Below are 20,480 nucleotides of genomic sequence, written 5' to 3' on the forward strand. Positions count from 1 at the left end.
TCCCCTGTCCACTGTCCCCTGTCCCCTGTCCCCTTTCCCTGTCCCCTGTCCCCCCTGTCCCCTGTCCCCTGTCCCCTGTCCCCCCTGTCCCCCTGTCCTGTCCCCTGTCCACTGTCCCCTGTCCCCCCGCCCCCACTGTCCCCTGTCCCCCTGTCCCCGTCCACTGTCCCCTGTCCCCCCTGTCCCCTGTCCCCTGTCCCCTGTCCCCTGTCCCCTGTCCCCTGTCCCCCCCTGTCCCCTGTCCCCTGTCCCTGTCCCCTGTCCCCCTGTCCCCTGTCCCCCTGTCCACTGTCCCCTGTCCCCCCCCCCTGTCCACTGTCCCCTGTCCCCTGTCCCCCTGTCCCCGTCCACCTGTCCCCCTGTCCCCCCCTGTCCCCTGTCCCCTGTCCCCCTGTCCTGTCCTGTCCCCTGTCCCCTGGCCCCTGTCCACTGTCCCCTGTCCACTGTCCCCTGTCCCCTGTCCCCTGTCCCCCTGTCCCCTGTCCCCTGTCCCCTGTCCCCTGTCCCCTGTCCGACTGTCCCCTGTCCCACTGTCCCCTGTCCCCCTGTACCCTGGCTGTCCCCCCTGTCCCCTGTCCCCTGTCCCACTGTCCCCTGTCCCCTGTCCCCTGTCCCCTGTCCCCTGTTCCCCTGTCCCCTGTCCCCCCCTGTCCCCTGTCCCCTGTCCACTGTCCCCTGTCCCCTGTCCCCTGTCCCCTGTCCCCTGTCCCCTGTTCCCACTGTCCCCTGTCCCCTGTCCCCTGTCCCCTGTCCCCTGTCCCCTGTCCCCTGTCCCCTGTCCCCCCTGTCCCCTGTCCCCTGTCCCTGTCCCGTCCCCCCCTGTCCCCTGTCCCCTGTCCCCTGTACCCTGTCCCCCCCTGTCCCCTGTCCCCTGTCCCCTGTCCCCTGTCCACTGTCCCCTGTCCCACTGTCCCCCTGTCCCCCTGTCCCCCTGTCCCCTGTCCCCCTGTCCCCCTGTCCACCTCCCCCCCCTGTCCCCTGTCCCCTGTCCCCTGTCCCCTGTCCCTGTCCCTGTCCACTGTCCCCCCCCTGTCCACCGTCCCCTGTCCCCCCTGTCCCCCCCTGTCCCCTGTCCCCCCTGTCCCCTGTCCACTGTCCCCTGTCCCCTGTCCCCTGTCCCCTGTCCCCTGTCCCCTGTCCACCTGTCCCCTGTCCCCCCCTGTCCCCTGTCCCCCTGTCCACTGTCCCCTGTCCCCTGTCCACTGTCCCCTGTCCCCCGTGTCCACTGTCCCCTGTCCCCTGTCCCCCTGTCCACTGTCCCCCCCCCTGTCCCCTTTCCCCTGTCCCTGTCCCCTGTCCCCCTGTCCCCTGTCCCCTGTCCCCTGTCCACCCCTGTCCCCTGTCCCCTGTCCCCTGTCCCCTGTCCCCTGTCCCCTGTCCCCTGTCCCCTGTCCCACTGTCCCCTGTCCACTGTCCCCTGTCCCCCCTGTCCCCTGTCCCCTGTCCCCTGTCCCCTGTCCACTGTCCACTGTCCCCTGTCCCCTGTCCCCTGTCCCGCCCCCTGTCCCCTGTCCCCTGTCTGTCCCCTGTCCCCTGTCCCCTGTCCTCTGTCTCCCTGTCCCCTGTCCCCTGCCCCCTGTCCCCCCTGTCCCCTGTCCCCTGTCCCCTGTCCCCTGTCCCCTGTCCCCCCCCCTGTCCCCTGATCCCACTGTCCCCTGTCCCCTGTCCCCTGTCCCCTGTCCCCTGTCCCCTGTCCCCCTGTCCCCTGTCCCCTGTCCCCTGTCCCCTGTCCCCTGCCCCCTGTCCCCCTGTCCCTGTCCCCTGTCCACCTGTCCCCTGTCCACTGTCCCCTGTCCCCCCCTGTCCCCTGTCCCCCTGTCCACTGTCCCCCTGTCCCCCTGTCCCCTGTCCCCTGTCCCCTGTCCCCTGTCCCCCCCCTGTCCCCTGTCCCCTGTCCACTGTCCCCTGTCCCCCCTGTCCCCTGTCCCCCCCCCTGTCCCCTGTCCCCTGTCCCCTGTCCCGCCCCCCCCTGTCATAGAAACATAGAAATTAGGTGCAGGAGTAGGCCATTCGGCCATTCGAGTCTGCACCGCCATTCAATATGATCATGGCTGATCATCCAACTCAGTATCCCGTACCTGCCTTCTCTCCATACCCTCTGATCCCCTTAGCCACAAGAACCACATCTAACTCCCTCTTAAATATAGCCAATGAACTGTGGCCTCAACTACCCTCTGTGGCAGAGAGTTCCAGAGATTCACCACTCTCTGTGTGAAAAAAGTTCTCCTCATCTCGGTTTTAAAGGATTTCCCCCCTTATCCTTAAGCTGTGACCCCTTGTCCTGGACTTCCCCAAAATCGGGAGCAATCTTCCTGCATCTAGCCTGTCCAACCCCTTAAGAATTTTGTAAGTTTCTATAAGATCCCCTCTCAATCTCCTAAATTCTAGAGAGTATAAACCAAGTCTATACAGTCTTTCTTCATAAGACAGTCCTGACATCCCAGGAATCAGTCTGGTGAACCGTCCCCTGTCCCCTGTCCCCTGTCCCGCCCCCTGTCCTTACCCCTTATTCTTAAAAATACCCCTTATTCTTAAATCGCCTGATGGCTGTGGGGAAGTAGCTGTTCCTGAACCTGGACGTTACACTTCTCATGCTCCTGTACGTTTTTCCCGATGGTAGGGGTGAGGGGGTGAGATGCTGATGATGCTGGCTGCCTTCGTGTGGCACCGACTACGATAGATCCCTTCGATGGTGGGGAGGTCAGAGCCGTTGATGGCCTGGGCAGTGTTGGGCACTCACAGGTCCTACATTTAAGGTTCTACATCAGTAAAGGCAGGACAACATTCCTTAAGAAGTGCCATGTATGTCTCATTACGAGGAATTACAAATATACCATTAAATACAATAACACGTTGAGTGTCGTATGGCGGAAAGCCAAGAAACATTGATTGACGCTTAGAGCATTACGCAACACCACATTATCCAGCTTCTTCTGAGAAACTTTACAAACCACAGCGATAAGATTTCTAAATTACTTCCTCCATTTGGTAACATCATGAAGTAAGCAATCCATCAGACCTCGGAGGTACAAATAATTCTGCTCTCTTTCCTGGAGCAGAGTCCTTAAGCGCCTGTCGTGCTCGGGCGTTATCTACGCGTCATTCACGGGACAGCATTTACGGGTCACGATGCAAGACGCGCGCATTGCGTGCATTAGGATTTTGAACTAGGATTTTGAACGGCGCCCCAGGACTTTGGGATGTTCAAAATCCTCGCGCGCCATAAGATAAGATAAGATAAGATACATTTATTTGTCATTTGGACCCCTTGAGGTCCAAACGAAATGCCGTTTCTGCAGCCATACATACAAACACATAGACCCAAGACACAACATAATTTACATAAACATCCATCACATCGCTGTGATGGAAGGCCAAAAAAACTTATCTCTCCACTGCACTCCCCCCCCCCCCATGTCAGAGTCAAAGTCAAAGCCCCCCGGCTGGCGATGCCGATTGTCCCGCGGCCATTAAAGCCACGCCGGGTGATGCAAGGTCGCACACTGGGTCTTGATGTTGGAGCCCCCGGCGTGCGCTGGCAGAGTCCCGCGGCCATTCCAAGCCGCGCGGGGCGGTGATGTCAGGCCCCGCTCCAGGAGCTCTTCGACCCCGCAACTCGGGCGGGAGAAGTCGCCGTTGCGAGAGCCCTGAAAAGCGGTCTCCCTCCAGGGACCCGCGGGCTCCCGGTGCCGCCCGTCCACAGACCTGCCGTTGGAGCCTCCGACTCTCCGGTAGCAGCAGCAGCAGCAGCAGCAGCAGCAGCAGCAGCAGCAGCAGCAGCAGCGCTCCTCCACCGCTCCACCCGCTCCGGACTCGGCCAGCTCCGCGACGGTGAGGTGAGTCGTAGCACCAGAGTCCCCGGCTTCTTCCTGTTGGAGGCCGCTCCTCGTTGCGGCCCCAACGACAACGGAAACCCGACGAGAAAAGGTCGGGTCTCCCGTGCAGGGAGAGATTTAAAAAAGTTTCCCCCCCCCCCTCCCACCCCACCCCCCCCCCCCCCACACACACACCCCCAACAAAAAATAACAAAAACTACATTTAAAAACACAGACAGAAAATAATAAAACGCGGACAGACTGCAGAGGCCGCTGCTGACCAGAGTCGCGCCGCCCACCGTATGGTGCAAATGACTCCCAAGTGGGACAGACCCTTAACTTCCAAAAACACAGCAGCGAGAATAAGGACTAGAGCAGTGGTTCCCAACGTGGGGCGTACACCCCACAGGGGGGCAATTTGATTTTTAAGGGGGGCAATTGAGGAGGTCTGGGTCCAAATTTTCGATTTTTATTTTTTTGGGAATTTCCATCAGGCAAACATATGTAGTTTATGTTTCAGATGTTATTTTGAGTAAATAATTTTTTGGGGGTAAAAAAGATCTAATTAAAATGATCGAAGTATTACAGAAAAAGCTTCCATTCAAATTAGTTTGTGTTGTATAACATTCCAGTTCTCTATTAGTTGTTTTGAAACTTTATTTGCTGTTTTCGTATGAGACAATCCACAAATATTTCAATATTCTAATATAGAAATGTTCTCTCTCTTTATTACCTGTGAATACTCTTTTATTATCATATTTATCATTATTATTATTTTAATGCCACCTAATCGGAGTGGCGGCGCGGCTCTGGCTGCAGCGGCTCACCGGCAGTCCCGTTTGTTTGTGTTTTTTGTGTTGTTTATTTTGTTTTGGTTAGTCTAGTTTTTGGTTTTTAGTTTGTGTTTTGGTGGGGGGGGGGGGGGGGGGGGGGTTGAAACGGGGTTTGCAGTCTCTCCCTGCGGGGGAATACGACCTTTTTGTTGTATTCCCCTTCTCTGCCACCGTCTCACTCCCGTGAGGGTGGTCCGGCTCAGGGCTGGAACAGTGCTCCTGTGAGAGGTTGTGACGCTCCCGTGAGGGCGGCCAGCCCGAGGGTGGAACGAGGCTCCCGCCGGAGCGGCCGAGCTCGGGGAGGTGCGGCGCTCGCAGCCCGAGGGAGAAGCGACGCCCAAGTCGGGGTGGCCCGGTCCGGGGGAGGTTCGGCGCCCAAGTCGGGGCGGCCCAGCCCGAGGCTGAAGACGGCGCAGTACTCACGTGAGGGTGGCTGGGACGGTGTTCTGGCGGTGGTGGCCTGAGTCCGGGGTTCGGCCGTGGGCCAGCGGCTGCGTCTGCAGGACTGGCGGGCGGCAGCTTCGACCACCCCGGGCCGCGATGTTTGAGCCGCGGGACTGTTATAACATCGCCCAGGGGGGTATCAGCCTCAGCGCAGAGGGAGAAGAGGAGGGAAGAGACTGCAGACCTAAGACTTTTGCCTCCATCACAGTGAGGAGATGCTGGGTGGACTCACTGTGGTGGATGTTAATATGTGTTTATTGTTGTTTTTATTGTATTATATGTATGACTGCTACAATTTCGTTCAGACTTCGGTCTGAATTATAATAAAAGGCTATCTAATCTAATCTAATCTAATCTAATGTTTTTTTCTTTTTTTTTAAACATTTTTTTAGTAATTTCTTGCTCAGAACTTTAACTGTCTTGTGTTAATTTCATTTTCTTTTTCATGGATGCCATGTTCTTTTGAAGCTTGTTTAAACCAAGGTATTGGCGTTTTAAGCTTCTTCAGCTGAAACGGAGTTCACTTTTTAAATGATAAGAATTATATATCACCACATGGGGGGGGGCATCAGGATTTTAGAGGTGATTAGGTGGGGCATGGCCAAAAAACGGTTGGGAACCAATGGAGTAGAGGGTCCAAGCTATAAGGGCCTGTTCCATTTGGCGAATTTTTCGGCGACTGTCGGCATCATTGACTGATGTATCAGGTCACGGAAAAAGTCGCAGCGTGACGCAGCGTGATGACGTATTGCCGCGCGGTGTCTCCTCAAGTGTCGCCGCTAGATTTTAAAACGTTAAAAAAATCTTTCGGCCGACCCTGATACCTCAGTCAATGACACCGGCAGTCGGCGAAAAAAATCGCCAAGCGAGACAGGCCTTATAGGGAGAGGCCGGGACTCTGCTCCTTGGAGCACAGGAGGACGAGGGGCTATCTTAGAGAGGTGTACAGAATCTTGAGAGGAATAGATCGGGTAGACGCACAGAGTATCTTGCCCAGAGTAGGGGAATCGAGGACCAGAGGACATAGGTTTAATATGAGGGGTGAAAGATTTAATAGGAATCTGAGGGGTAACTTTTCCACACAGAGGGTGGTGGGTGTATGGAACGAGCTGCCGGAGGAGGTAGTTGAGGCTGGGACCATTCCAACTTTTAAGGAACAGTTAAACAGGTACATGGATAGGACAGGTTTGGAGGGAGTTGACGTGGAAAAGCTTTTCCCACTGAGAGTAGGGAAGATTCAAACAAGGGGACATGACTTGAGAATTAAGGGCCTGAAGTTTAGGGGTAACATGAGGGGGAACTTCTTTACTCAGAGAGTGGTGGCGGTGTGGAATGAGCTTCCAGTGAAGATGGTGGAGGCAGGTTCGTTTTTATCATTTAAAAATAAATTGGATAGTTATGTGGACGGGAAGGGAATGGAAGGTTATGGTCTGAGCGCAGGTAGATGGGACTAGGGGAGAATATGTGTTCGGCACGGACTAGAAGGGTCAAGATGGCCTGTTTCCGTGCTGTAATTGTTATATGGTTATATGTTATATGGTTTATATAGATATGGGCCAAACGCAGGCGGGTGGGACTAGTGTAGCTGGGATATGTTGGCCAGTACGGGCAAGTTGGGCTGAAGGGCCTGTTTCCGCGCTGAATCACTCTATGACTCAATTCACCTCTGAGGTAGATAACTTCTGCTTGTTTGTCTGGAGCAGAAGTTAAGGTGCTGTTCCTCCATTTTGTGTGCTTCGGTAACAGAATGTAAATTGTAAATTGTCCCTAGTGTGTAGGATGGTGCTAGTGTACGGGGTGATCGCTGGTCGGCACGGACTCGGTGGGCCGAAGGGCCATTTTCCTTACCTCACAGTGGGAAACTTTGATCCCGCTGTGTGGGAATGTCTGTTCTAAAGACTATCGTGTTCTGTGCTCTTTTTATTAGTCAAATGGCTGTATATTCTCCAGAGACACTCGGCCATTTTGTTTAAACCAGTATCTGCTGTTCCTTGTTTCTACGGAGCAAACCTTTTCCTCGTGACAAGAGCGGACTTGCAAAGAAAGTGCCTCTGACTCATCTGCCTTCTCTCAGGCACTGTAGCTAGCAGAAATTAAGTCGTAGAGCCAAACAGAGTGGAAAGAGGCCCTTCTGCCCAACACACCAACACTTTCCAACATGTCCCAGCTACACTAGTCCCACCTGCTGCGTTTGGCCCATATCCCTCCAAATCTGTCCTATGAATAGTAAGTATGTAAGTTTATTGGCCTTTATTCACATACAAGGAGGTAGACAAAAGTGCTGGAGAAACTCAGCGGGTGCAGCAGCATCTATGGAGCGAAGGAAGAAATCGGGCCAAAACCCTTCTTCAGACAATACACATACAAGGAATTTGCCTTGGTGCTCTGCCCACAAGTAACAACATGACATACAGTGACAGTTATGAATGACTCAGAAAACACTAAACATTAATAATAGACAATAGACAATAGTGCAGGAGTAGGGCCATTTGGCCCTTCGAACCAGCACCGCCGTTCAATGTGATCATGGCTGATCATCCCCAATCAGTACCCCGTTCCTGCCTTCTCCCCATATCCCCTGACTCTGCTATCTTTAAGAGCCCTATCTGGCTCTCTCTTGAAAGCATCCAGAGAACCGGCCTCCACCGCCCTCTGAGGCAGCGAATTCCACAGACTCACAACTCTCTGTGAGAAAAAGTGTTTCCTCGTCTCCGTTCTAAATGGCCGACCCCTTATTCTTAAACTGTGTGTGACCTCTGTTCTGGACTCCCCCCACATTGGGGAACAATTTTATAGAAACATAGACATAGAAACATAGAAAATAAGTGCAGGAGGAGGCCATTTGGCCCTTCGAGCCAGCACCGCCATTCAATGTGATCATGGCTGATCATCCCCAATCAGTACCCCGTTCCTGCCTTCTCCCCATATCCCCTAATTCGTACAGCACTTTGTTGCAGCTATGTTTGTTTTTAAAGTGCTCTATAAATAAAATTATTATTATTATTATTATTAATTCTGCTATTTTTAAGAGCCCTATCTAGCTCTCTCTTGAAAGTTTCCTGCCTCTAGTGTGTCCAAGCCCTTAACAATCTTATATGTTTCAATGAGAAACCCTCTCATCCAGACTCACAACTCTCTGTGAGAAAAAGTGTTTCCTCGTCTCCGTTCTAAATGGCTTACCCCTTATTCTTAAACTGTGTGTGTGTGTGGCCCCTGGTTCTGGACTCCCCCAACATCGGGAACATGTTTGCTACCTCTATAGCATGTCCAAACCCTTAACAATCTTGTATGTTTCAATGGGATCTCCTCTCATCCTTCTAAACTCCAGAGTGTACAAGCCCAGCCGCTCCACTCTCTCAGCATATGACACAGTCCCTCCATCCCTCCCTGGAATTAACCTTGTAGATCCTGTAAAATCCTGGCAACATCCTCGTGATGTCCCCATATCAAAAATCCTAGCTCCTCTAGGATATAGAAACATAGAAACATAGAAATTAGGTGCAGGAGTAGGCCATTCGGCCCTTCCAGCCTGCACCGCCATTCAATATGATCATGGCTGATCATCCAACTCAGTATCCCGTACCTGCCTTCTCTCCATACCCCCTAATCCCCTTAGCCACAAGGGCCACATCTAACTCCCTCTTAAATATAGCCAATGAACTGTGGCCTCAACTACCCTCAGTGGCAGAGAGTTCCAGAGATTCACCACTCTCTGTGTGAAAAAAGTTCTTCTCATCTCGGTTTTAAAGCATTTCCCCCTTATCCTCAAGCTGTGACCCCTTGTCCTGGACTTCCCTAACATCGGGAACAATCTTCCTGCATCTAGCCTGTCCAACCCCTTAAGAATTTTGTAAGTTTCTATAAGATCCCCTCTCAATCTCCTAAATTCTAGAGAGTATAAACCAAGTCTATCCAGTCTTTCTTTCATAAAGACAGTCCTGACATCCCAGGAATCAGTCTGGTGAACCTTCTCTGCACTCCCTCTATGGCAATAATGTCCTTCCTCAGATCAAATTGAACGAGGAAGATCCCCTCTCAATCTCCTAAATTCTAGAGAGTATAAACCAAGTCTATCCAGACTTGGATATCTGCTCCAAATGAATCTCCCTTGAGAGTTTGTGTACCATCAATATATCCTGACACAGACATCACATGGTAAGGGCGTGGGTACATTTTTAACACACCTCTCTCCAGTGTAAGTGGGAGGGTAGATCAAAGCTCCTATAGCAGAGCGCTCTGCTATAGGATCTTTGGGGTAGATGACTAAATCAAATCACTAGCGTTGCAGACTTCCTCCTGAACTAACTTGGCTCCAGGCACTCCCTCTGGTTAGAAGTACTTTAAAACTTTTTGTTACCATAAAACACACACATTGGCCGCAGAGATTCACTTCCTCTTTTATTTTTTACTAAAGAAAGGCCAGTTTAAGGGGAAATGATATTCCTTTTTAACAGAGTATCCTTCAACCACCCGCTCGCTTTGCAGAGGGACAACTTTAGGACGCTGGAAGCAAGCATTGGAGGTAAGATTACACTTTGATTTCGCTTTTGTTTTTCTGTTTTTTCGATCCCCCCCCAGTCTCTCCGACCCACCTCCTGTTTAAAATGCATTTGGAATTTTTCTGCAGGAACAAGAAGGGAGAGACTGGGTGAGATCCCTGGAGTTGCAGTTGCAAACTTTTTGTGTTTGGCTAAAGCAGATTGATAGATTCTGCTAATTGAATCCGTCTGCTGTTTTTTCCCCTCCTCCCTTGTCTTTGGGATTGCACCAGAAAGGCGTGAAATAAGTTCCACACACTCGTATCTGCTTCAGGCAGGAACTGTGCAGAGTGCTGGCTGGTCTCCACCTAAGATAACTTAAATACACAAAACGCTGGAGTAACTCAGTTGGGACAGGAACTGATGAAGACTTCTGATGAGGAAGGGTCTCTCCCTCGCCCCCATTCCTTCTCTCCAGAGATGCTGCCTGTCCCACTGAGTTTACTCCAGCCAAACCAGCATCTGCAGTCTCTGTCCTGCACTGTGTAAGTCCTTCTCTAGAGGGTGGGTCTGAGTCCTAGTCAGTCGAATGGTATTTTTGTCCCCACTGAGACTTGCTCTGCAGATGCAGAGGTCGTTTTGTTTTTGGCGTTTGCTGGGTTAAATGTGAACCTGCTGGCCACAAATTCCCTCTGTCCACCCCCCCCGTTGTCCAACCGACCCTCTCCTCCACCCCTCCCTTCATCCATCCACTCCTCATCTCCCCCCTCCCCTCCTCATCTCCCCCCTCCCCTCCTCATCTCCCCTCCCCTCCTCATCTCCCCCCCCCTCCCCCTCCTCATCTCCCCCCCCCCCCCTCCCTCTCTCCCCCCCTCCCTCCCTCTCCCCTCCTCCCTCTCTCTCTCCCCTCCTCCCTCTCTCTCCCCTCCTCTCTCTCTCCCCCCCCCTCCCTCTCTCTTCTCTCTCCCATCTCCCCCTCCTCATCTCTCTCCCCCCTCCCCTCCTCATCTCTCCCCCCCCCCTCCTTCTCTCCCCCCTCCCCTCCCCTCCTCTCTCTCCCCCCCCCCCCCCCTCCCCCTCTCCCTCCCCCCCTCCCCCTCCCCCTCCCCCGCTCCCCCCCTCCCTCCTCCTCTCCCTCCCCCCTCTCCCCCCCTCCTCTTCTCCCCCTCCCCTCCTCCCCTCCTCTTCTCTCCCCCCTCCCCTCCTCCTCTTCTCTCCCCCCCTCCCCTCCCCTCTTCTCTCCCCCCTCCCCCTCCTCTTCTCTCCCCCCCCTCCCCTCCTTATCTCCCCCCTCCCCTCCTCATCTCCCCCCCTCCCCTCCTCATCTCCCCCCCCCTCCCCCTCCTCATCTCCCCCCCCTCCCCTCCTCATCTCCCCCCCTCCCCTCCTCATCTCCCTCTCCCCCTCCTCGTCTCTCCCCCTCGTCTCTCCCCCTCGTCCTCCCCCCCTCGTCTCCCCTCCTCATCTCCCCCTCCTATAGAAAACATAGAAACATAGAAATTAGGTGCAGGAGTAGGCCATTCGGCCCTTCGAGCCTGCACCGTCATTCAATATGATCATGGCTGATCATCCAACTCAGTATCCCGTACCTGCCTTCTCTCCATACCCCCTGATCCCTTTAGCTACAAGGGCCACATCTAACTCCCTCTTAAATATAGCCAATGAACTGGCCTCAACTACCTTCTGTGGCAGAGAATTCCACAGATTCACCACTCTGTGTGTGTGAAAAATCCTCATCTCCCCCACCCTCCCCTCATCTCCCCCCCTCCTCATCTCCCCCCTCCCCTCCTCTTCTCTCTCTCCCCCCTCCCCTCCTCACCTCTCCCCTGTCCCCTCCTCATCTCCCCCTCCATCTCCCCCCCTTCATCTCCATCTCCTTCCCCCTCCTCCCCTCTCCTCCACCCCCTCTTCCTCATTGTGTCGAATGGGCCCCATGTTCCTGGCTGTGGGGGGGGGGGGGGGGCAGGCGTGGGGGGAACGGAGAGGGGGAGGGAGGGAGGAGAGAAGCCAAGGAACCTGAGCGTGTGTCTGATTTAAAAAACAGCAGCTGGGGAGGGGGGGAGAGTAGCGGCTCCTCGCATTGCCTGGACTGTCAACAGCAGGGGGGGGGGGGGAGTGAGGAGACAGTGGAGAGGAGATGAGATGGGGGAGGAGAGGATGGGAGGTGGAGAGGAGAGGTGGGGGGAGATGAGGAGAGGATGAGGGGGAGAGGATGAGGGGGAGAGGAGATGAGAGGAGATGAGAGGGGAGGGGGTGAGGATGGGGGAGAGGAGGGGAGATGGGAGGAGGAGATGAGGGATGGAGAGGGTGGGGGGAGAGGAGATGGGGGAAGGAGAGGGTGGGTGGGGAGAGGAGATGAGGAGAGGAGAGGGGGGAAGGAGAGGAGATGAGGAGAGGAGATGGGGAAGGAGAGGATGGGAGAGGAGAGGATGAGGGGGAGAGGAGAGAGGAGAGAGAGCAGAGAGCCCCCTCCCCCTCCTGGGAGGAGGAGAGGAGAGGAGGAGAGGGGGAGATGAGGAGAGGAGAGGAGATGGGGGATGGAGAGGAGGAGGTGGGGGGGAGGATGAGAGAGATGAGGAGATGAGGAGATGAGGAGATGGGGAAGGAGAGGGAGGAGATGTCACTATGTCACATTTATTTCTATAGCACATTTACAAAACTCTCGTTGGCCAAAGTGCTTTACATTGGTGGAGGTACTAATGTCATACAACAGTGGTTAATAGATTAAGTACATACATCAATAGATACATATAGCCCTCCCTCAGAGGATGTCAAGAAAGGCTTGAGAGTAAAGATGAGATGGGGGGGGGGGGGGGGGGGGGGGGGGAGATGAGATGGGGCGGGGAGGGGGAGATGAGATGGGGGGGGGGGGAGATGAGATGGGGGGGGAGGGGGAGATGAGATGGGGCGGGGAGGGAGAGATGAGATGGGGGGGAGGGGGAGATGAGATGGGGGCGGGGGGAGGGGGAGATGAGATGGGGGGGAGGGGGAGATGAGATGGGGCTGGGAGATGAGATGGGGAGGGGAGATGAGATGGGGCTGGGAGATGAGATGGAGGAGGGGGAGATGAGATGAGATGGGGGAGGGGGAGATGAGATGGGGCTGGGAGATGAGATGGGGGATGGAGAGGAGAGGTGGGGGGAGAGATGAGGAGAGGGAGATGAGGAGAGGAGATGGGGAAAGGAGAGGGAGGAGATGTCACTATAAGTCACTTTTATTTCTATAGCACATTTACAAAACTCTTGTTGGCCAAAGTGCTTTACATTGGTGGAGGTACTAATGTCATACAACAGTGGTTCATAGATTAAGTACATACATCAATAGATACATATAGCCCTCCCTCAGAGGAGTGTCAAGAAAGGCTTGAGAGTAAAGATGAGATGGGGCGGGGAGGGGGGGGAGATGAGATGGGGGGGGGGGAGATGAGATGGGGCGGGGAGGGGGGAGATGAGATGGGGGGGGGGGAGAGGGGGAGATGAGATATGGGGGAGGGGGGGGAGATGAGATGGGGGGGGGGGGAGATGAGAGAGAGGGGGGGGGGAGGGGGAGATGAGATGGGGCGGGGGGGGGAGATGAGATGGGGGGGGGAGAGGGGGGGGATGAGATGGGGGGGGAGGGAGAGGATGAGAGATGAGAGGGAGGGGGGAGATGAGATGGGGGGAGATGAGATGGGATAGGGAAGGGGGGGGGAGATGAGATGGGGAGGGGGAAGAGATGAGATGGGGCGGAAGAAGGGGGGGGAGAGGTGAGATGGGGGGGGGAGATTGAGATGGGCCCGCGGGGAGGGGGAGATGAGATGGGGGGGAGGGGGAGATGAGATTTGAGAGGGGGTGATGAGATGGAGGAGGAAGGGGGTGATGACGTGAGAGGGGAGGGGGATGAGATGAGGATTGGGGCGGGGGAGGGAGCAGATGAGATGGGGGGGGGGCAGGGGGGAGATGAGATGGGGCGGGGAGGGGGAGATGAGATGGGGCGGGGAGGGGGGGGTCACTGAGATGAGATGGGAGGGGGGGGGGAATGGAGAGTGGGGGGGGGGGAAGATGAGATTTTGGGGGGGAAAGAGATGGGGGAGGGGGGGAGATGAGATGGGGCGGGGAGGGGGAGAGATGAGATGGGGGGGACATGGAGAGATGAGATGGAAGGGAGAAAGATGAGATGGGAGGGGGAGGGGGAGATGGGGGAGGGGGAGATGAGATGGGCGGGGGAGGGGGAGAGATGAGATGGGGCGGGGGGATGAGATGATGGGGCGGGGGGGGGGGAGATGAGATGGGGCGGAGGAGGATGAGATGGGAGGGGAGGGGGAAGACTATTTTGATGTGAAGGTGTGGGAGGCAACGTGTATGGGAGGAAGAGGAGGCAGGATTTTCACACGGAGGCTGGTGGGTGCCTGGAACGAGCTGCCAGAGGAGGTGGTGGAGGCAGATATAACAGCGGCGTTTAAGACAGACAGACAGACACACAATGCTGGAGTAACTCAGTGGGACAGGCAGCATCTCTGGAGAGAAGGAAGAGGTGACATTGTTGAAGAAGCGTCATCTATTCCGGTTTCCCCAGAGATGCTGCCTGGCCCGCGGAGTTACTCCAGCATTTTCGTTGTGTGCAGTTCCTGCCCTTCCGACACTTTGAGACGGGCTCCTGGATGTGCAGCAAGGATGTGGATTACGTGCAGGGGGAGAGGATATCGGGTTGACTTTTCATGGCGTTCGGCACTGCGGGTTCCTGTGCAGTATTGTTTTACGTTTGCAAGTTTCCTGGCCCTTGTCAAGTCAAGTCAAGTTTATTTGTCACATACACATACGAGATGTGCAGTGAAATGAAAGTGGCAATGCTCGCGGACTTTTGTGCAAAAGACAAACACCAAAACAACCAAACAAATTATAAACACAATCATAACACACATATTCTTTTACATAATAAATAATAGAAGGAAAAACGTTCAGTAGAGTTAGTCCCTGGTGAGATAGGCGTTTACAGTCCGAATTGCCTCTGGGAAGAAACTCCTTCTCAACCTCTCCGTTCTCACCGCATGGCAACGGAGGCGTTTGCCTGACCGTAGCAGCTGGAACAGTCCGTTGCAGGGGTGGAAGGGGTCTCCCATGATTTTATTTGCTCTGGAGTTGCACCTCCTGTTGTATAGTTCCTGCAGGGGGGCAAGTGAAGTTCCCATAGTGCGTTCGGCCGAACGCACCACTCTCTGCAGAGCCTTCTTGTCCTTGGCAGAGCAATTCCCAAACCAGATGGTAATGTTCCCGGACAAGATGCTTTCCACCATGTGGCAATTGAGCTCATCCCCAGACCTGTGACCTGCAGATAGCCGGGAAGCTGAGGATGTCACTGTAAGTAGGTGGCTGAGTCAAACGGCACAGGATGGTCACGTATAGAGATACAGTGCGGAAACAGGCCCTTCGGCCCACCGAGTCTGCACTGACCAGCAATTGCCAAACACTACAACAGTGGTTCTTAAGATAGATATGCCATTTATTGTCACTATACATAGAAACATAGAAATTAGGTGCAGGAGTAGAGGCCATTCGGCCCTTCGAGCCTGCACCGCCATTCGATATGATCATGGCTGATCATCCAACTCAGTATCCCGTACCTGCCTTCTCTCCATACCCTCTGATCCCCTTAGCCACAAGGGCCACATCTAACTCCCTCTTAAATATAGCCAATGAACTGTGTGGCCTCAACTACCCTCTGGGGCAGAGAGTTCCAGAGATTCACCTCTCTCTGTGTGAAAAAAGTTCTTCTCATCTCGGTTTTAAAGGATTTCCCCCTTATCCTTAAGCTGTGACCCCTTGTCCTGGACTTCCCTAACATCGGGAACAATCTTCCTGCATCTAGCCTGTCCACCCCCTTAAGAATTTTGTAAGTTTCTATAAGATCCCCTCTCAATCTCCTAAATTCTAGAGAGTATAAACCAAGTCTATCCAGTCTTTCTTCATAAGACAGTCCTGACATCCCAGGAATCAGTCTGATGAACCTTCTCTGCACTCCCTCTATGGCAATAATGTCCTTCCTCATAAGATAGGGCTCTTAAAGATAGCAAAGTCAGGGGATATGGGGGAGAAGGCAGGAACGGGGTACTGATTGGGGATGATTTCCATGATCACATTGAATGGCGGTGCAGGCTCGAAGGGCTGAATGCCCTCTACTCCTGCTCCTGTTGTCTATTGTCTATAAGCCCATTAAGGGCCTTGTAGACATAAGGAAGGAACTTGAAATTGATTTGGAACTGCACAGGGAGCCAGTGGAGAGAGGCCAGGATCGGGGGGGGGGGGGGGGGGGAGTGAGTGTGTGGTCCCTTTTTCGGGTGCCCGTCAGGAGTCTCGCTGCGGCGTTTTGAACCAGTTGCAGGCGGGACAGGGAAGATTGGCTGTTGCCAGTGTAAAGGGCGTTGCAGTAATCGGGGCGGGAGGAGATGAATGAATGGTTGAAGTCTAGCCGAGTCAAGGAGATGAGAAATAAGGGTGGGAATGTTCCAATGGAGGTGTTAGACAAACTGCATACCGATGAAGATTAGTGGAGGCGACAATGATTTGGACTTGACACGAGTCATTATAGAGTCATCAAAGCTCAGAGTATCGCGTTTCATTTAAGACAGAAATTTCACAACAAGACTGCCACGCAGACTTGAACACAAACCACACTTAGTTTTTTACCGAAGATAGGCACATAAAGGGGCTGTCCCACTGTACGAAGTAATTCAGGAGTTCCCCCGAGTTTCCCCTGATTCGAGCTCGGAGATTTACGGTGGTGGCCGCTCTCCGTTGACATTTTTCAACGCGTTGAAAACCCTTCTCGAGCTTACCGCGTTTCCCCGAGTACCTGCCGTTAGCGTTACGAGCCGCTACGAGACGTCCCTGAGCTCCGACGTACCCGCTACGTTCATTCCACGTGCTTACCACGAGTTTTTTTGTAACTCGGGAGAGCTCTTGAATTAACTTGTACAGCTTAACTCAGCGGGACAGGCAGCATCTTTAGTTCCGTTTAGTTTAGAGATACAGCGCGGAAACAGGCCCCTTCAGCCCACCGAGTCCGCGTAGACCAGAGATCACATAGAAACATAGAAATTAGGTGCAGGAGTAGAGGCCATTCGGCCCTTCGAGCCTGCACCGCCATTCAATATGATCATGGCTGATCATCCAACTCAGTATCCCATCCCTGCCTTCTCTCCATACCCTCTGATCCCCTTAGCCACAAGGGCCACATCTAACTCCCTCTTAAATATAGCCAATGAACTGTGTGGCCTCGACTACCCTCTGCGGCAGAGAGTTCCAGAGATTCACCACTCTCTGTGTGAAAAAAGTTCTTCTCATCTCGGTTTTAAAGGATTTCCCCCTTATCCTTAAACTGTGTGACCCCTTGTCCTGGACTTCCCCAACATCGGGAGCAATCTTCCTGCATCAAGCCTGTCCAACCCCTTAAGAATTTTGTAAGTTTCTATAAGATCCCCCCTCAATCTCCTAAATTCTAGAGAGTATAAACCAAGTCTATCCAGTCTTTCTTCATAAGACAGTCCTGACATCCCAGGAATCAGTCTGGTAAACCTTCTCTGTGCTCCCTCTATGGCAAGAATGTCTTTCCTCAGATTGGGAGACCAAAACTGTACGCAATACTCCAGGTGTGGTCTCACCAAGACCCTGTACAACTGCAGTAGAACCTCCCTGCTCCTATACTCAAATCCTCCATGGCAAGAATGTCTTTCCTCAGATTAGGAGACCAAAACCTGTACGCAATACTCCAGGTGTGGTCTCACCAAGACCCTGTACAACTGCAGTAGAACCCCCCTGCTCCTATACTCAAATCCTCGATGGCAGGAATGTCTTTCCTCAGATTAGGAGACCAAAACTGTACGCAATACTCCAGGTGTGGTCTCACCAAGGCCCTGTACAACTGCAGTAGAACCTCCCTGCTCCTATACTCAAATCCTCTACGGCAAGAATGTCTTTCCTCAGATTAGGAGACCAATACTGTACGCAATACTGCATGTGTGGTCTCACCAAGACCCTGTACAATACTGCAGTAGAACCTCCCTGCTCCTATACTCAAATCCTTTTGCTATAGAAAAAGTCTGAGGATGTTGCCAGGACTAGAGGGTGTGAGCTGTAGGGGGAGAGGTTGAAATTTGCTAATATTACTTTGAATCCCTTCATCCAAATCATTGATGTATATTGTAAATGGGCACCTTGAGCTGTGGTGGAAGTTTGAGGAACCGAGGGTTGTTGACTTGTACGGCTGGAACTCCACGGATGCGCCATCGTGCCGCTGCACGCGGTGACTTGCCCGTAATCTGTCGGGGCGTGGACCAGCCTTCTTCCTGTGGGGATCTGGGTGTGTGTCGGGAATCTCGGAGACGGTCTCCACTCCTGCTTGGAGACCAGGCCCGAACACGCTCGGAGGCGACTGATTACCCAAGAATGAGTACCTGCTTACAATCTAAACACTCCGCCCAGGATTAAATCCAACTCTGTTTTGAGTAATGTAGAACTGCAGATGCTGGATAAAATCGAAGGTAGACACAAAATGCTGGAGTAACTCAGCGGGCGAGGCAGCATCTATGGAGCGATGGAAATAGCTGACGTTTCGGGTCTTGAGAGGGAAAGATCGATCATCCATTGTTGAATCGTAGAGTAGACTTGATGGGCCGAATGGCCTAATGCTGCTCCTATAACTTCTGAACAACTAATTCCCCCCCCCCCCCCCCTCCACTTCCTATAGTGGTATGAACATTGACTTCTCCAATTTCAGGTAGTCCCTGCTTTCTCCCTCCTTCCCCTCCACTCCCCAGCTCTCCCACCAGCCACACTCTCCCGCCTCTTCCTTTCTTCTTCCCCCCCACATCAGTCTGAAGAAGGGGTCTCGACCCAAAACGTCGCCAATTCCTTCTCTCCATAGATGCTGCCTCACCCGCTGAGTTCCTCCAGCATTTTTGTCTACCTTCGATTGTTCCAGCATATACGGTTCCTTCTTAAAGGTACACTCGACTAGTCTATTGTCACGTGCACTGAGGTACAGTTAAAACCCATTGCCGTGTGCTAATCAGTCAGTAGGAAGACGATACTAGATCTCTCCTGCACTCTATGGGACAACTTACAGAAACTAATTAACCTACAAGCCTTTTTTAAGAAGGAACTGCAGATGCTGGAAAATCGATGGTAGACAAAAATGCTGGAGAAACTCAGCGGGTGGAGCAGCATCTATGGAGCGAAGGAAATAGGCAACGTTTCGGCCCGAAACCCAGAAGCCCTTCTTCAGACTCCATAGATGCTGCTGCACCCGCTGAGTTTCTCCAGCATTCTCCAGAAGGAAGGAAGAGGTGCAGCCAGTGGGCTGAGGGAGAGCTGGGAAGGGGAGGAGAGAGCAGGGACTACCTGAAATTAGAGGAGTTAATGTTCGTACCGCTGGGGTGCAGACTGGCCAAGCGGAATATGAGGTGCTGCTCCTCCAATTTGCGGTGGGACTGACTCTGTCCATGGAGGAGGCCCAGGGCAGGAAGGTCGGGTTGGGAATGGGAGGGGGAGTTGAAATGCTGAGCCACCGGGAGATCCGGACCGAGCGGAGGTGTTGGGCAAAGCGATCGTTTTAAGTCGTGTGTGTGTGTGTGTGTGTAAAGAACTGCAGGTGTTGGATAAAATCGAAGGTAGACACAAAATGCTGGAGTAACTCAGCCGATGAGGCAGCATCTATGGAGAGAAGGAATGGGTGACGTTTCGGGTCGAGACCCTTCTTCAGTTTTCATTGTTCATGGAATGGAAGGTCGGACATCCTGCCTAGCAGTTTGTAGAAACAAGGACCTGTAGATGCTGGTTCATACCCAAGATAGACAATAGGTACAGGAGTAGAGGCCATTCGGCCCCTTCGAGCCAGCACCGCTATTCAATGTGATCATGGCTGATCATCCCCAATCAGTACCCCGTTCCTGCCTTCTCACCATATCCCCTGACTCCGCTAAACTTCAAGAGCCCTATCTAACTCTCTCTTGAAAGCATCCAGAGAATTGGCCTCCACCGCCCTCTGAGGCAGAGAATTCCACAGATTCACAACTCTCCAGGTGAAAAGTTTTTCCTCATCTCCGTTCTAAATGGCCTTCCCCCCCTTATTCTTAAACTGTGTGTGTGTGTGGCCCCTGGTTCTGGACGCCCCCAACATCGGGGACATGTTTCCTGTCTCTAGCGTGTTCTTAAGGATAAGGGGGAAGTCTTTTAGGACTGAGATGAGAAAAACATTTTTCACACGGAGAGTGGTGAATCTGTGGAATTCTCTGCCACAGAGGGTAGTTGAGGCCACACAGTTCATTGGCTATATTTAAGAGGGAGTTAGATGTGGCCCTTGTGGCTAAAGGGATCAGAGGGTATGGAGAGAAGGCAGGGATGGGATACTGAGTTGGATGGTCAGCCATGATCATATTGAATGGCGGTGCGGGCTCGAAGGGCCGAATGGCCTCTACTCCTGCACCTATTGTCTATGTATCTATGTAAACCCTTAATAATCGTATATGTTTCAATAAGATCGCTAGGTGCTGGAGTAATTCAGACACTAGGTTCTGGAGTAACTCAGACAATAGATGCTGGAGTAATTCAGACACTAGGTTCTGGAGTAAATCAGACACTAGGTTCTGGAGTAACTCAGACACTAGGTGCTGGAGTAACTCAGACACTAGGTTCTGGAGTAAATCAGACACTAGGTTCTGGAGTAACTCAGACACTAGGTTCTGGAGTAACTCAGACACTAGGTTCTGGAGTAACTCAGACACTGGAGTAACTCAGACACTAGGTTCTGGAGTAACTCAGACAATAGATACTGGAGTAATTCAGACACTAGGCTCTGGAGTAAATCAGTCACTAGGTTCTGGAATAACTCAGACACTAGGTTCTGGAGTAACTCAGACAATAGGTACTGGAGTAATT

General features: G+C 53.1%; 1 protein-coding gene across 1 annotated transcript in view; it reads left to right on the plus strand.

The window, feature by feature from the left end:
* The first annotated feature begins 9,526 nt into the window (after positions 1-9,526).
* The window catches only part of LOC129693957 (ephexin-1-like), a 58,328-nt gene continuing 47,374 nt past the window's right edge, over positions 9,527-20,480 (plus strand). Inside the window, exon 1 of the mRNA XM_055630679.1 lies at positions 9,527-9,614. Within this exon, the coding sequence (XP_055486654.1) occupies positions 9,527-9,614 (88 nt within the window). The remainder of the gene's footprint in view (positions 9,615-20,480) is intronic.

This window comes from Leucoraja erinacea, unplaced genomic scaffold, assembly GCF_028641065.1.
Source record: "Leucoraja erinacea ecotype New England unplaced genomic scaffold, Leri_hhj_1 Leri_499S, whole genome shotgun sequence".
Lineage (NCBI taxonomy): Eukaryota > Metazoa > Chordata > Chondrichthyes > Rajiformes > Rajidae > Leucoraja > Leucoraja erinaceus.